This window comes from Mirounga leonina, unplaced genomic scaffold (assembly GCF_011800145.1).
Source record: "Mirounga leonina isolate KUSES-001 unplaced genomic scaffold, KU_Mleo_1.0 Mir_177, whole genome shotgun sequence".
Classification (NCBI taxonomy): Eukaryota; Metazoa; Chordata; class Mammalia; order Carnivora; family Phocidae; genus Mirounga; species Mirounga leonina.
Genome location: NW_023270459.1, coordinates 2,076,663 through 2,092,090, shown reverse-complemented (window position 1 = coordinate 2,092,090; position 15,428 = coordinate 2,076,663). Strand labels below are relative to the sequence as shown.

Genomic DNA, 15,428 nt, shown 5'->3' with positions numbered 1-15,428 from the left:
TTTTTTTTTTTTTTTTTTTAAGATTTTATTTATCTGCGAGAGAGAGAATGAGAGAGAGCGTGAGAGGGAGGAGGGTCAGAGGGAGAAGTAGACTCCCTCTGCCTCCTCTGAGCAGGGAGCCCAATGCGGGACTCGATCCCGGGACTCCAGGATCATGACCTGAGCCGAAGGCAGTCGCTTAACCGACGAGCCACCCAGGCGCCCCCTGATTTGTTTTTTTAATAGAACATTTCAAGTGTGTCGAAAGTGTACCAAGCCCCGTTTCACCACAAGGCCAGCTTTTGGGGTTTTTCCAAGCTCTGTGCCTCCCTCCCTCCCTTGGATTATTTGAAGAAGTCCCAGTGATTAGAATGTATCTCTACCCTATAAGAACCTCTAAAAAATTATGACTATACTGAAAAATTTTACCAGTAAGTATCAACTACCCATCTGTGTTTACCTTTCTATTGTATCAGAGAGATCTTTGTTAAAAAGAATTGTTTCGTTAATCAGGCTGTTCCTGTTGTATTTGGTTGATGGGTCTCTTCAGACTCTTTTAATCTATAAGCTTCCCCTCCCACTTTTTTTCCCCCCTTGGAATTTATTTTGGGAAGAAACCCAGGTCACTTATCCTTTAGAATTTCCCACTTCCTGCGTTTAGCTGCTTGCATCCCCCTGGTGTCCTTTACCCTGTTCCTCTAGCACATAAATTTCCTATACACTGGAGTTGGATGTAGAAGCTTGATCCAGTGCTGGTTAAATTTCTTCTGGTAACGACACTTCCCAGGTGTGTGTCTGTCACGAGGCACCACATGTCTGGTTGCCCTCCGTGAGTGACCCTGAGGGCAGAGGGTTAGGTGGTGGCACTTGGACCCGTCATCATACACTGTCCCCCTCAACAGCCATGGGCCATTATTGCCTCAATCAGTTATTTCATCATGGGTCACAGAGTAGCGAGTACTGTTCTCAATTCCATCATTCCTTCTTCATTTATTGGCTGAAATCCTTCTAAAAAGAACGTTCCTTCGGTAACTATTTGGTTACTCTGGGGTAGAATTTATTAGATGGGGAAGGCAGGGTAAATGCAGCTTTTAGAATGGTGAGTTGGTGCCCTAGCGACCTCCAGCGGTGGCCAGACACAGAGAATCACTACATCCCAAGTGCTGGACACACAGCTGCACAGAGGAGTCAGGCCTTGGCCCTCATGGAACTACTGAATGGATCAGGGGAGGCAAACGGTGAACAAGGGAATGTGGTGATTTCACATAGCAAGAGGGAGGCAATTGAGCATCGTGAGAAGGCAGGCTCTGCAGTGAGATCACCGAGGTTTGACTCTTAGCTGTTGCTCATAGTAAACCGTGGCCTTGGGCCAGTGGCCTCATATCCTGTGCCTCAGTTTCTTCATTTGTAAAAGGAGGATGGTGATAGATCCTTTCCCCAAAGATGGTGGTGAGGTTGGAGAAAAGCTTTGTAAATAAAGCAGTTAGAACAGCACTTGGCCTGTAGGGGGCGCTATAGAGACACCAGCTGTGAGATACTAGGTGTGAGGAAAGAGCAGAGCCTGACTTTGGACAAGGTCATCAGGGAAGGCCTGAAGGTGAGAAGGAGCCAGAAGAAGGGTCTTGCAGGGAGGGAGTGGCCATTATGAAAGTGAGGACAAAGGGCCTTGGCTTGTTGCCAGACCGCCAAGAGGGTCTGGAGCAGAGTGAGCCAAGGGGAAGGCTGACATAGGTGACACGCGACCCTCACTTTACAGATGAAAAACTGAGGCCCCGAGGGGACCCATCAGTTGTGCAGAGTTGTACAGCTACCAAGTGGCAGACAAACCTCAGTCCAGGTTTCCTAACTGCGGGGTGCTCGGCGGCGGAAAGCTGGCGAGAGCTGTGCGCATGCCCAGCTGTGCTTGCTCCACCCGCCCCCTCCTGCTTGCTCCCAACTTGGCCCGGGGCAGTTCTGGGCGCGCCTAAACCCTGCAACCAAGGGCTTGGCCTTCCCTCACCCACCTCCCCAGTCTCCCCTTGGGACTCCAGTCAAGCCCCAGGCGTCCCCTTCTCTCAGCCCTCTTATCGCGCCACTTCCCAGCCACACCCGCTCCAGGCTCTGCAGGGACAAGTCAAGCCCAAGTAACTCCACAGGCCAGCTCCCCAGCAGACCCCGCTCTGCCTCACTCTGCACACACCCTCACACCCATGCGCATGCACACGATAAGCCAGGCCGCCTGTGGGAGGATTCTCTGCGCTGGAGGCCACAAAGACGTCCCTGGACCTGCAGGTAGGGGCCAGTGGAAACAAAAGTAAAAGTCTGCAGGCTCCCTTCTCCAGCTTTGTGGAGGCTTTGGGGAGACCAGGCCAGGGAGGGTGTGACCAGACAGACGAGCCCTGTTGCCTGCCCTCATTAGGAGAAAAGCTATCACCCTATCCCGCTGGCAAAGCAGCCACTGAAACAGGATCTTCTGTTTGCAAGGGCAGGTGTGGGTTGGGACTTGCATGGTTTTTGTTGTTCTTCAAATGCAGAGGGGTCTGGCCGACCTCATTTGCAGAGCTGATCACCCCAGCTCTGGGGTCTCTCCCAGCCTCTTGCTGCAGCCCTGGCTTCCTAGCTCAAATGTCGAAATAAGCCATGAGGGCGCCTGGGTGGCTCAGATGGTTAAGCGTCTGCCTTCGGCTCAGGTCATGATCCCAGGGTCCTGGGATCGAGTCCCACATCGGGCTCCCGGCTCGGCGGAGAGCCTGCTTCTCCCTCTGACCCTCTCCCCTCTCATGCTGTTTCTCTCTCGCTTACTCTCTAAAAAATAAATAAATAAAATCTTAAAAAAAAGAAATAAGCCATGAGTGGAGACACATGGGGACAGGTAGAGATGCTCTCCCTGCCACCAGCCAGGCTCTGCATGGTGTGCATCTAGACCCCACACTCTTCAGACACTGAATAGTAGATTGGATCATCCGCACGCTCCCAGGCCATCAGACGGGGGTTCTCAAGTGAGCGCTGCACCGCTCGCCACAGCTGAGCTGGGCCAGGTAGCCGGGAGAACGTCCCACTGCCTGATGAGATGGTCATCGTGACGTTGGCCGCTTGCACGGGCTCAGGAGGAATGCTCTCATCTCACCTTCTCTGTCGCTTCCTGATGGGGAAGGCCATCTGGGATGCTTTTGTCCCCTTCAGTTGAACTCAGGAGCTCTGGTCAAGGGGGTTGTAAACTCTTCCTGGAGAAGGGAAATTGAAACCCCACAAGTGAGTGAGCAGGAGGGGTAAGAAAGGAGTCCCCATGGCCCCCAGAAACTTGGCTGTTGGGAATTGGGGACAAGGAGGCAGTGAGGAAAAGAGGTCTGTGAGCCAGGGGGTGTCCTCTCTCAGACATCTCCCACACCCGGCTGAGGCTAGAGCATGCTCTCTACTGTAGTATTGTTGGTCGAGACTGGAAGCAACCTAAATATCCAACCGCACTGGGTATTTAGGCCCGACTGGCTGAGTAAATCCCAGGGCATCCATGTGATGGAACAGTATTTGACTGTTTAAAGGAAATAAAGTGAATTTGTTTGTACTGAGAGGGCTCGGTAAGAAATATCGTTAGTTGGGGCGCCTGGGTGGCTCAGTTGGTTAAGCGACTGCCTTCGGCTCAGGTCATGATCCTGGAGTCCCGGGATCGAGTCCCGCATCAGGCTCCCTGCTCAGCGGGGAGTCTGCTTCTCCCTCTGACCCTCCCCCCTCTCATGCTCTCTCTCTCTATCTCATTCTCTCTCTCAGATAAATAAATAAAAAAAATCTTTAAAAAAAAAAAATATCGTTAGTTGGGGGGCCAGGAGGGGGAAGCAAGATGGTATTTGGAGCTAAGTGTGCTGGCCTTTTTTTTTTTTTTTCCTGTTTTAAATAATATTTGCATAGAAATACTTGCATAGGATACTTTTTTTTTTTTTAAGATTTTATTTATTTATTTGACAGACACAGCGAGAGAGGGAACACAAGCAGGGGGAGTGGGAGAGGGAGAAGCAGGCTTCCTGCAGAGCAGGGAGCCCGATGCGGGGCTCGATCCCAGGACCCTGGGATCATGACCTGAGCCGAAGGCAGACGCTTAACGACTGAGCCACCCAGGCGCCCCTGCATAGGATACTTTTGAAAGAACATATAAGAAACTGGAAGCTGTGGTGGCTTCTGGTAGGTGAACCCCGGGGACAGGGATGTCAGTTTTGTCCCACTTTCTCAAACTTTGTCTTGTGTCGAAATCATCTCCAGCAGCTTGGTAAAGTGCAGATTCCCGGGCCCCCAGCTCAAGGCGGACTCTGATTCCGGTGGGCTGAGTTGAGACCCAGGTATCTGCGTTCCTCTGCTGAGCTCTCAGGGTGGTGTGTATGCTGCTGGTTCTCAGACCAATGGGGAAGGATCTGTTCCAGAGCCCCCAGCGGGATGTGGTTGGACTTCAGAAGGTAGAAGGGAGACTTGGCCTCTGAGCACATGGAAACAGCAGGCAGATTGGCCACAGAATCAGCTGGAAAAGGCGACAGTACCAAGGCCCCATTTGTTAAGCACTTCGCAGGCACCAGACTCTCTCCTAGTGCTCTAGAATGCCTGCAGCCACCGTCTTACAAATGAGGAAACAGGTTCTGGAAGGAAATCCTTCGCCCAGGGCCATGCAGGCTGGGGTCTGAACTGGCCATCTGGCCCAGAAGCCCTGGCTCTCTACTACCCTGTGCTGCCTTCAAGATGACTGGATAATGTTTCCCTCTTGGAGATCATGCCCAGGGCTCCTGGCCAAAGTCCACGCTGTCAGTAATGGGGAGAGGAGACCGGGACTCGAGAAATCTCACTGGCTCCCAAACCGCTCTTCAGGGGCCCGTGTGCACGGTGGTTAAAGTTGTGGCCTTTGGAGTCAACTTACTGAATTTAAATCCAGTTTCCACCTCTTACTGGCTGTGTGACCTTGGACAGGTTACTTAGCTTCTCTGTGCCTGTTCACTTCTCTCGAAAGTGTGGTTGTAGTGATCAGGATTCTGGTTCCCAACAACAGAACCAACCAGCTCAAGCCTGGTGAAGCAAAAGACAGACTTTCCTGGCTTCTATACCTGACAAACTAGGAGACAGAGCAAGATTTAGACGTGGCCAGATGCAGGGACCTAGACGCCCTCACCAGGAATCTTTATCACCTGTCTCCTTTTCTACCTTGCTGTCATTCTCGTGGGACAAAGGTGACCCACCCTTCTTCACAGTTTCAGCTTAGGACTCCCCAGCGCAGCAGCCCCAGTGAACCAGATCTTTCCCCCATTAGTTCCAGAAACAGTTCCAGAGTTGACGCCGTCTCTGACCGCACATGGGGCACGTGACAATCCTGTGCCGATCATGGTATCCGGGGGAGGGGGAGGAGAGGTTTCTGATTGGCCAGGCCTGGGTGACATTCTCACGCCTGCAGCCAAGAAGTGGGGTCAGCCCCACAGAGCACACAGACCTGTTCCCAGGTGATGGGGTGCAGGAACTGAGTAGGCAAGAGCAGTGATGCCGTGATGGTCCCCTCGTCCACCTCCACCTGGGCCTGGCATAGCTATGGGTTCTGCTAGCCGTTTGTATTGTTGTCATTCCTCCCATGGTCCCTGGTGAGGCGTTGGTACCTACCAACCCAGAGAGATTGCCAGAAGGAGCTCTGACCCTGATAGTGCCAAAGGGCACAGTGTGTTGGGCCCAGGGGCCAGAGCACCTCCTTGGGTCACCTTCTGAAGACTCCTCAGCAGCCATGTCCTGAGCCCCCAGCCACCAAATCCACCACATCAGCCAGTCCTGAAAGTTGCCTGGGTTCCAAAGGACCCAGGAGATCCGCGGAGGCTCAGCTTGATGAGGGCATGAGAGCTTCGGGGTCGAGGGCTCCAGGCTCCGCTCCGGCAGCTGCTGGGAGGTGGGTTTCGTGAGCCCGGCCCGCTCCCAGGGCTCGGAGCCCCCTCCTGTGCCGCCCTGCAGCAGGGGTGGAGAAGGCCAGCCCAGCCTGCGGACCGCCCCGCCTCGAGCCAGGAACACCGAGGCGTGTGTGCCCGCCTGGTCTGGGGGGAGTCACAGGCCCTCCTGCATCTATTTCAAGGTTCTGGGTTTCATGGCTTTTTTTTTTTTTTTTTTTTTTCCCCAAATCACCCTGCAAAGTAGGTCACCTGCTCCTCTTCCAGCTGCCTTTGAGCTTCTTTGGAACAAGGCAGATACTATCCTTTGATTCTGAGGGCATCCGCCTTTCTGGCCCCGAGTACCGCTGCAGGGAGGGGAGGGGCGGGGAGGGGGCTGCTGAGCCATTCCATGGAGGACACTGGTCCACTTGAAGCCTGGGTCAGGGAGAAGGGAGAGGAAGAAAGACGAAGAGAGAGTGAGGAGCAGAGAGGAGGTGAGGGAGAGAGGGCCAAGCGGTCAGAGCCTCTGGGTTGGGCCCTGTCCTGACTGACTTCTCTGAGCTGCTAAGTTTCAGACCAACTTAAAGGGTACCTACTCGGCCTTTAAAATAGGCCCTCATGGTTCAGATTCGGCCAGAAAACCCAGCCCAGTGTGACGAGGCACTGGTCTCTCCTGGGCAGCAGGTACGTGTGCTGGTGGGTCGGGGCCCTTCTGAGTAACGAAGCTTTTCTTCCCAGGGGGTGGCTGGAGACCTACGACATGAATACCTCGGAGCCCAAGACGGAGCCAGAGAGCATGCCTCCCGGGGGCCGGCCCCCGTACCGCAGCAACGTGCCCTGGCAGTGGAGCGGGCCTGCCTCCCACAACTCTCTACCAGCCTCCAAGTGGGCCAACCCCAGTGCTCCCGGCCATGCCCAGTCCCTGAGCCGGCCCCCAAAGCAGACCCCCATGGTCCCCTTCCGGGAGCCCCAGCCCCTGCACAGCAAGAGGTAAGGACTGATGAGGGGCACCACCCAGTGTCCCAGTCTGCATCCCTGCTTTGCCCTTTTCTCCCTCCTCCCTCTTTTGTCCAGTCTCTTCCTCTCTGTCTTTCTCCTCCTCTCCCTGTCCTTATGCCTCCCTCCCTCCCTTCCTTCCCTTAAATTTTCATTACAAGCCTCTTGTGTGAGGGCCCAGTGCTGGGGAGCTCGGTGTCTGAGGCTGGGTAGCCACCATACCATGTATGATTAAAACTATATATTTTTTGAAAGCTCAAGGGACTAATAAGCACAGACTTCTTGGTAGTGATCACTTCCTAGGGGAGGCAGGGAAGTGGGAAGGGGGAAAGCCCACAGGTAGGCGTGTAGAGGTGCTGCCATGCTAGTTCTTGGTTTGGGTGGTAGCTTTGGGAGTTTGTTTTATTATGATGGTGTGTATCTTGCAGATAAATTATCTTGAAGGTAGTGTTTATTTAAAAATAAAAATTTCTAAGAAATGAAGGAATCCAACTTGCAGAGGTGCATCTTGCTTCAGCTGCCCCCGTCAGGCCTCTGTCAGGGCCTCAGAAGCTGAGGGGCAGGCACAGCTGTAATGGGAGAGGGAGGGCAAAGGGTATCCCGGCTCCCGGACACCACCCTTTGCTCTCAGCAGCTCTCCCTGCATCCTGATGGGAGCATGGTAGACGAAGCAGATGGAATGTGGTTGGGCCTGAGGGAAAGGTCTGTCTTCCCTCCTCTGAGGGCAGGGGTATCCTCAACTCACCCAGCCTTCCGCCATCCCTCCTGTTTCTGTTGCAGGCCCGTCAGCTTCCCGGAAACCCCTTACACAGCATCACCAGCAGGGGCCGACAAAGTCCCTCCCTACCGACAGCCTTCTGGGAGCTTCTCCACCCCCGGCTCGGCCACCTACACAAGATACAAGCCATCCCCAGAAAGGTCAGAATCTCTTCACTCTTTCCAAATTAAGGAATCTGATGAGAACTGGGGATCCTTCTTCCCCAGGAAATGCACAGACCCTACAAGTTTATTTGCCATTTGATGGAGTTTCTGGATCCCTGAAGGTCATCAGAGGACCTCCAGGAAGACTAGCTGTTTGTTGAGATTTAGAGCCAAGCTGCCCTGGGCACGACTCACCGCCGGCTTTCCTCAAGGCAGGATTTCTGCTGGCATGTTATTGACACCTGAATCACTTGCTTAAGCAAGACCATTTGCCTTCTAGAAGGCGTGGCCACTCAGCGACCTCTCCAGCTCCGCCTCCCCAGGACCAGGCCACCAGCATCACCCAGTTTTCCTGGCCTTTCAGCCTTCAGTCCTGTCCCCTTGAGCCTTTCTCCAATCTGGCAGCCTAAGGGATCCTCCCAACTCCTCCATGGCTCCCTGGTGCCCTGTGTCCTTGGTCCTCCAGGATCCCTGACTTAGTCAGGGGCAGCCCCTTCCCTGTCCTCAGGCCAGAGCCGTGGGCTTCCTCCTGGATGTCTCCCTTCCTCCGCCTGCCTACTGCAGACCATCCATTTGGCCTCCTGAGCAGCTCTGCGCCCCACCCCTTCCTCCTCCCCAGTGCCCCACCCTGGCCACCTCCCTGAGCCCCAAGCCTCCATCCCATCTCCTGTGGTCCACCCTCCACTCAGCAGCCAGGGGGATCTTTCTATATGTGGCCATGTCTGTCCCCTGCTTCAGACCCTCCCATGTGTCCCCCAGCCCTCAGGACATAGCCTCAGCACCTCGGTGTGGCCACCAGGCCCCACCCACCTTTCCAGCCTCACTCAGCCACACCTCAGCCTCACTGGCCGCTTTCGCTTCCCTGGGTAGGCTGTCTGAATTTCAGAGCCCGCCTCCGTGTTCTCCCTCTGCCTACAGATTCTTCACACTCTTCACCCCACACTCCCCCGTCCTGCCAACTTGAGTGCTGATGCTTCTCCTCTGGGAAGCTTTCCCCGAACCTCCCCCTGCACTAGATGAGGTGCTGCCACTGTGCCCCTCAGTTCCCTGTGTATTTCCCAACCGTGACCTTGAGTGCTCTCCATTCCGTCAGCCAGGTCAAGAGTGTGTGTGTGAGCTCCTCTTCAAGATCTGGGACCCTCCCAGTGCGTCTTTGTGGGACCATCACGCAGCACAGAGGCTGACCCGTGGTAGATCCTCGGTATCTATTTGGTGAAAGGACGGGGTGAGGGAGTGAGTTGGTTTAAATGAGACCCCTTGCTGTCAGGGTAGGGATCCTTCCACTGATCTCCAGCATGCCTCCAGATCACCCCAAAGGGGCCGGGCCTCCCCCTGAGGCTCCGACTTGGTAAGTCTGGCGTGTAGAACGCGCAAGGCTGCCGGCCCAGGGAACACACGCCGAGAGCCACTGAACTAAACCATTGTTGGATCTCAGTCTCTGCTGTAAAATCGGGGAAAACAGACTCCTCTTCCATTTCCCGGCCACCACCATTCAGCCTTCATTCAGCGGTGGATCTCAGGCACTGTCTGTTGCCGGGCCCATAGAAAGCTGTTTGAGATACTCACTTACCAGGGGTTCCTGCGCTCGGTGCCGCTGGCTGGCAGAGGGAGCGCCCAGGAAACCATGCGCACCCCGACGAACGCGCTGGTAGACTCAGGCCATGGAAGAGGGAGGTCTAGACTGGCTGCCTGGAGGAGGCAGCGTTTGAACAGGGCTTTGAGAGGTCAGTAGGAGTTTGCCGCAGAGAAGAGAGAGAGTCTTTCTAGACAGAGCAAAGGCCACAGACAGGAGTAAGCAGAACAGTGTGGAATGCAGGAGGAATGGAGAGGAGTCTGGCGTGTGGGAACACCTGGGTGGCAGCAGCAGCTGAGGCTGGAAATGACAGTTTGGTACCAAGTGATTGGCCAAGAACAGACGTGGTGGGAATGATGTTACTGATAAATCCAGGGAGCATTTTTTTGTTTCAGAGTCTTGGTGTCCCTCTCCTTTATATTATTATTATTTTTAAACTTTTTGAAATAATTATAGGTTCACAGGAAGTCACGAAGAAATGTGCAGGGAGCTTCATGAACCCTTCACCCAGCCTCCCCCATGCAAATAGCAAAGCGAGGCATTGACATTGGTGCAGTCCATAGAGCTTATTCAGAATTCACCAGTTGCACATGGACACGTGTGTGTGGTGAGTGCGTTTGGTCACACGTGTGCTCTTGTCTAACCACCACCACAATTTACACACCATACCAGCACGTCGGAGCTCCGTCCTGCCACACCCTTCCCCTCCCCCATCCTGAATCTCGGGCAACCATTAATCTGTTCTGCATCTCTAACTCTTGCTATTTTATAACTGTTATATAAAAGGAATCACACAGTATACATCCTTTGCAGATTCTTTTTCAGCCAGCATAATTTCCTTGAGGTTCATTCAAACCATTGTGTGCATCAGCAGTCAGTTCCTCATTGCTGAGCTGTGTTCCGTGGTGTGGAACTAGCCTAGTACGTATAACCAACCATTCGCCCATCAAAGGATATTTGGGTGGTTTCTGGGCTTGGGCTACTACAAACGTTCATCCTCTGACCGTGCATGAAAATGAATTTTTCTTGCCCTGGAACAAATGCCCAAGAATACCATTGCTTGCCAAGATACGGAAACAACCTAAGCATCCGTTGACCGATGATGAATGGATGAAGGAGATGTGATATGTATACACGCAGTGGAATATTATCCAGCTGTAAAGAAAGGAAGTCCTGCCATTTGTGACAACATGGACGAATCTGGAGGTTATTACGCTAAGTGAAATAAATCAGACAGAATAAGACAAATACTGGGTGCTGTCACTTATACAGAGAATCAAAACAAAAAGTTGAACTCCTAGAAAAGGTGGAGTAGAGTGGTGGCTGGCTGGGGTGGGGGAAATGGGGAGATTTGGGCCAGAGGGTACAAAGTTGCCAGTACAAGATGAGCAAGTTCAGAGGATCTAATGTACGTGTAGGCGTGGTGCCTTGAGTTAATAATTCTGTGCCGTGCATTTGAAATCTTCAGCATCGTCCCCCAAAACAGGGTAACTCTGTGCCATGAGAGAGAATGCTTGTTAATATGATTGCGGTTATCACTTCGCACTGTGCGTGTACGTATATCGAATCATCACCTCGTACACCTGAAACGTATTGCAGTTTGTCAGCTGTGCCCCAGTGAGGCTGGGGGCGTGGGGGGAGCGATGCTCTCACACAGCGGACAGCGTTACTTGAGTGAATGGGTGTGCTGACTATTCTGCATTGCACAGAGGAAAGCGCTTGGGGGGGAAGAAGAAAGTACAACTGCTTACCATGTGGTAAGTCCATTTTTAGTTTTAAAAGGAACTGCCAAACTGTTTTCCAGAGTGCCTTTACCATTTTACACTCCCCCCTCCGCCCCACAAGCCCCCAGAAGTGTATAAGTGATCTGGCTTCTCCGCATCCTCACCAGCGTTGGGTGTCCTCCCTGGTTTTCACTGTAGCTATTCTGATAGGCGTGTAAGGAGATCTCGTTGTGGTGTTTTTTTTTTTTTTTTTAAGATTTTATTTATTTATTTATTTGAGAGAGAGAGAATGAGAGACAGAGACCACGGGAGGGAAGAGGGCAGAGGGAGAAGCAGACCCCCTGCTGAGCAGGGAGCCCGATGCGGGACTCGATCCTGGGACTCCAGGATCATGACCTGAGCCGAAGGCAGTCGCTTAACCAACTGAGCCACCCAGGCGCCCTCGTTGTGGTTTTAATACGCATTTCTCTAATGGCTGATGGTGTTGAGCATCTTCCTGTGTGCTTATTGGCCAACTGTGTATCTCTTCAGCAAGTGTCCGTGCCTGTCTTTTGCCCATTTTCTAATTGGATTCAACATTTTTCAGCTTTGGAGAGTTCTTTGTATATACTAGACACGAGTCCTTTGTCAGGCGTGTGATTTGCAAGTACTTTCTCCCAGTCTTTAATTTGTCTTTTTGTCTTCTTTTTTTTTTTTTTTAAGTCCTTTTGTCTCCTTAACGGTCTGTAGCAGAACAAAAGGTCTCAGTTTTGATGACGTCCAAGTTACATTGTTTCCCCTCTTATGGTTCACGTTTTTGGTGTGAAGTCTAAGAACTCTTTGCCTAGACCTGGGTCCTGGAGATTTTCTTGTTTTTTTTCCTAGTAGTTTTATTTATTTATTTTTTTAAGTAGGCTCAACACCCAGCGTGGGCCTTGAACTCACAACCCAGAGATCAAGAGTCGGGTGCTCCACAGACTGGGCCAGCCAGGTGCCCCTAGATGTTTTATTGTTTTATATTTCACATTGAAGTCCGTGATCCATTTTGAGTTCCATTTTTGCATAAGGTGAGAGGTTTAGGTTGATGTTACTTTTTTGGCCTGCTGACAGTGTCCAGTTTGCTCCAGCACCATTTCTGGAAAAGGCTCTCCCTCTTCCATTGCATCGCTCTTACTCCTTAAAGCGAACGATCATTGGAAGGGGAACTCAAGTGGGCACGTTTGTGTGGGTCTGTTTCTGGCTCCCCTGGTCTGTTCTGTTGAGCTGTATACATGATCTCAGTGAGTGCTCCCAGGGACTCCACAGGTGGGTACTTAATTATCCCATTTTACAGAGAGGAAATTGGCTCAGTGGATCCCCTTGGTCAGGGTCACTCTTCCAGGAAGTGGCAGAGTTGGGACAGGAACCCAGGCCCATGTGATTCTGGAGAGAGGACATTGACCCGAGCGAGACCTGTCCTGCCAAAGGACTCTGAGCTTATCCTCCAAATCAGGGTAAAATACACGGTCCCTTCTGGAGTCCCCACCCCACAGTGACACTTCATCTCTGTCAACATCTGGGTCCCAAGTTTGGCAGAAGGGTGCTAGCATGATACATCCCCTAAAACTTCAGAAGTGTCTTTCACAGCCAGTCACCAGCCTGTGGTACAAGGCCCGGGAGCTGGCCAGGACTGCCCCAGTGGCCTTTAGCCTCAGCTCCTTTCCCTTTTCCCCTCCGCACGGCCTCCCCATGACATCCTGGAACCCGTGTGAGCCCGGCCAGACATTCCTGCGCAACCCCGGACTTCCCCCACTCGGGACTCCTCTGTATCCTGCTGTCTCCAGCGGGCCTGCGACTTGCCGAATTCATCAAGCTTTTAGGATCGGGGGGGTCCATATGCTCAGAATCTGTCCCAGGCCCATCTTAGATTCACTGGGAGACAAGGTGGTAAGATGGCCTGCCCTTTATCTGCCCTGTAAGTGTGGGCCAGCAGCTTCACCTCTCTGAACCTCGAGTTTGCTCCCATGTAAAATGTCTATCCCTGAGCAGCACTGAGAATCTTCATGGAGGAAAACCCTCTAGAGCACTCAGAACTGTGCCTGGCACACAGTAAGTGCTCCTTAACCTTGAGGATCATTACTGCCCCATGCAGTGCCTGTCCTGGCGGCTGGGGGACAGAGGCTGGTGGATGCTTTCCCTGTCCTCAGGAGTTGGCCACCCTCGTTCGCAAAGTGAGCAGACCACCAAACTTCGTATGGAGCCTTAGGACAGAATAGTGTGCCCGGCTCAGCAAGCCTGCAGGGCTGGACTGGACCCTAGGCATTTGCTCACCAGACCCCCTGGCTGGCTTTTTTTTTTCCCCCCCGTTTTTCTCTGCCAGCTCCATAAAGAGTGGTACATTGGTGAGGAGGCATTTGACTCCAGGTGACAGAAAACCTAACTCGAGAAGGCATGAGGCACTAAGGAGATCTATCATCACATAGTAGGTCCACAGGTGGGGTGGCTTCTTCAGGGAAATCCTCAGGGACCTGGCTCCACTTGTGACCCATGATGGCTCTTGGGGCCCCAAGCAGAATCAGTGCCCTGCAGAAAAGGAGGGAAGAGCCTCTCTTCGGTATTAAGAGTAAAGGAGCTAAGTCATTTTGCCTACCCCTCAACCAACCCCTGGCAGGTCACATTGGACCCGCACGACTATCTGCAACTGTCAGGATTTACTCAAGTCACATGACTGAGCGATGGCCGCCACTGCGGAACCTGGGCTTCACCAGCAGAGACCAAGAAGGTTGATGGTTGTTGGCGTGGTGGCCAGTTATGGCCACATCGTCCATCCACCCTCTCCCCGGTCATCTGGGAATTCACCCATGCGTTGTGCCATCAGTCCATGTAGGCAACTGGCAGAGCAGGCTGGAGCCCTCCCCTCCGGAGAGGCTCTTGCCCACGTTCACGTCTCTCTTGGTACTTTTCTCTGTGGCCATAGAGGAAAATACCAGGCTCAAAGCCAACATCCCGGCAGCCCGACCCTGCTAACACTCCCTCCAGGTGCTCCCTGCCTGCCTCCCCAGGTCAGTCAGCGCAGCAGCTTCTGCCTGACGATGCCTGAAACTACAGTGAGTTTCTCACCAAAACCCAAACCCCTTATCTCTAACGTGATGTCATCTTCCAAGAAAAGATAGAAGATGTTAACGTTTCTCAGATGAGCTTGACAACAGCGCTGGTCTTCGCTTCTTCTGGGGATTTTTGCCCAGAGCCATGCATGCTAAGAGACCAGCAGGTCCAGATTTCCAGTCGGCTTGATCAGGCCTTGGCTGTGATCTGCACCCCCAAAGAATGGGCAGCATAGGCCCGTTTATTACATCAGGCTAACAAAGTTCGTTCGAGAATTACACAGTTGCACAAAATACAGGTCGTCTTCATGGAGGACAGTAGCTGAGCGGTGAAGCCTGCTGAAATACTTCCAGCTACAGACAGTCTGTCAGGATTAGGTTTAGCTGCCTGAGAGAGAAAACTGACTCAGACAAGACAGTTTCTTTCCCCCATGTTGTCAGAGACCCCAGCTCCCCCTCACCCGTGCCCCACCGACCGTGGCCTGTTGCCTCCCGGTCTTAAGGTGGCTGCTGGAGCTTCAGCCTTACGGAGGAGATGAGGCAAAGGCGCCCACAGCACACTTCCAGAGATTTCCTGGAAGTCACATGCAACGCTCTCATCTCATTGGCCGGAACTGCAAGACAGCCTGGAAATGCAGTCTGTTAACCAGTTACATTGCGGCCCCGGATACGGCCGGGGTTCCGTTACCGAGGCAGAAGCAGGGAGTAGAGACTGCGGGAGCCTCCACTCAGACCTTCCGCTTTCCTCTGGCTGACCCCAGCAGCCACTGACGTTGTCCTTCAGCACTCGGGATTTGATGCAGACATCTTGAGAAAATGGAATAAACGCGTCAACACTTCAGTTTCCCACCGTGGTGGAGCCGCATTATACCAGGCAGTTGGCTGACCGATAAGTCAGTATTGCAGATTGCTTTGCTTTTTCTTGTTTCGGCCCTGTCTTCCTTCCCTGGAGGAATTGGAGGTCAGGGTTTGGGCAGGTGGGGAGAATATGTGTTTTCTTGGCAGATGGGTAGAAACAGAGTTTCTCCTCCAGAGCAACCCCTCTGCTGCCCGGGAGGCGTTGAAGCCTAGGGGCTCAGAGTTAGTCTTTGCAGAAATAGCTGTGGCTTCAGGCTGGCAGGATGACCCTGCAGTTACAAGTATAGACAAAAGGAACCAAATGGGGAAATCACAAAATCAGCTTTATTAATGGGGACTCAATTAAGTCTTCCCAAGTACAGGGGCGCTTCTGGCTGCAAGTAACTGAAATTTGGCTGGCTCAAACACTGTAGGAATGTGTTCTCCCACAGAAAAGGAGTCTCAGAAGTAGGTCAGGCTC

The 15,428-nt window shown here is 52.8% G+C and overlaps 1 protein-coding gene across 3 annotated transcripts in view; it reads left to right on the top strand.

Moving 5' to 3' along the window:
* SIPA1L3 (signal induced proliferation associated 1 like 3) overlaps nucleotides 1–15,428 on the top strand; it is a 227,363-nt gene that overhangs the window by 166,631 nt on the left and 45,304 nt on the right. For all 3 annotated transcript variants that reach the window (XM_035023460.1, XM_035023459.1, XM_035023461.1), the window contains 2 exons: nucleotides 6,573–6,824; nucleotides 7,611–7,748. In XM_035023460.1, the coding sequence (XP_034879351.1) occupies nucleotides 6,573–6,824; nucleotides 7,611–7,748 (390 nt within the window). The remainder of the gene's footprint in view (nucleotides 1–6,572; nucleotides 6,825–7,610; nucleotides 7,749–15,428) is intronic.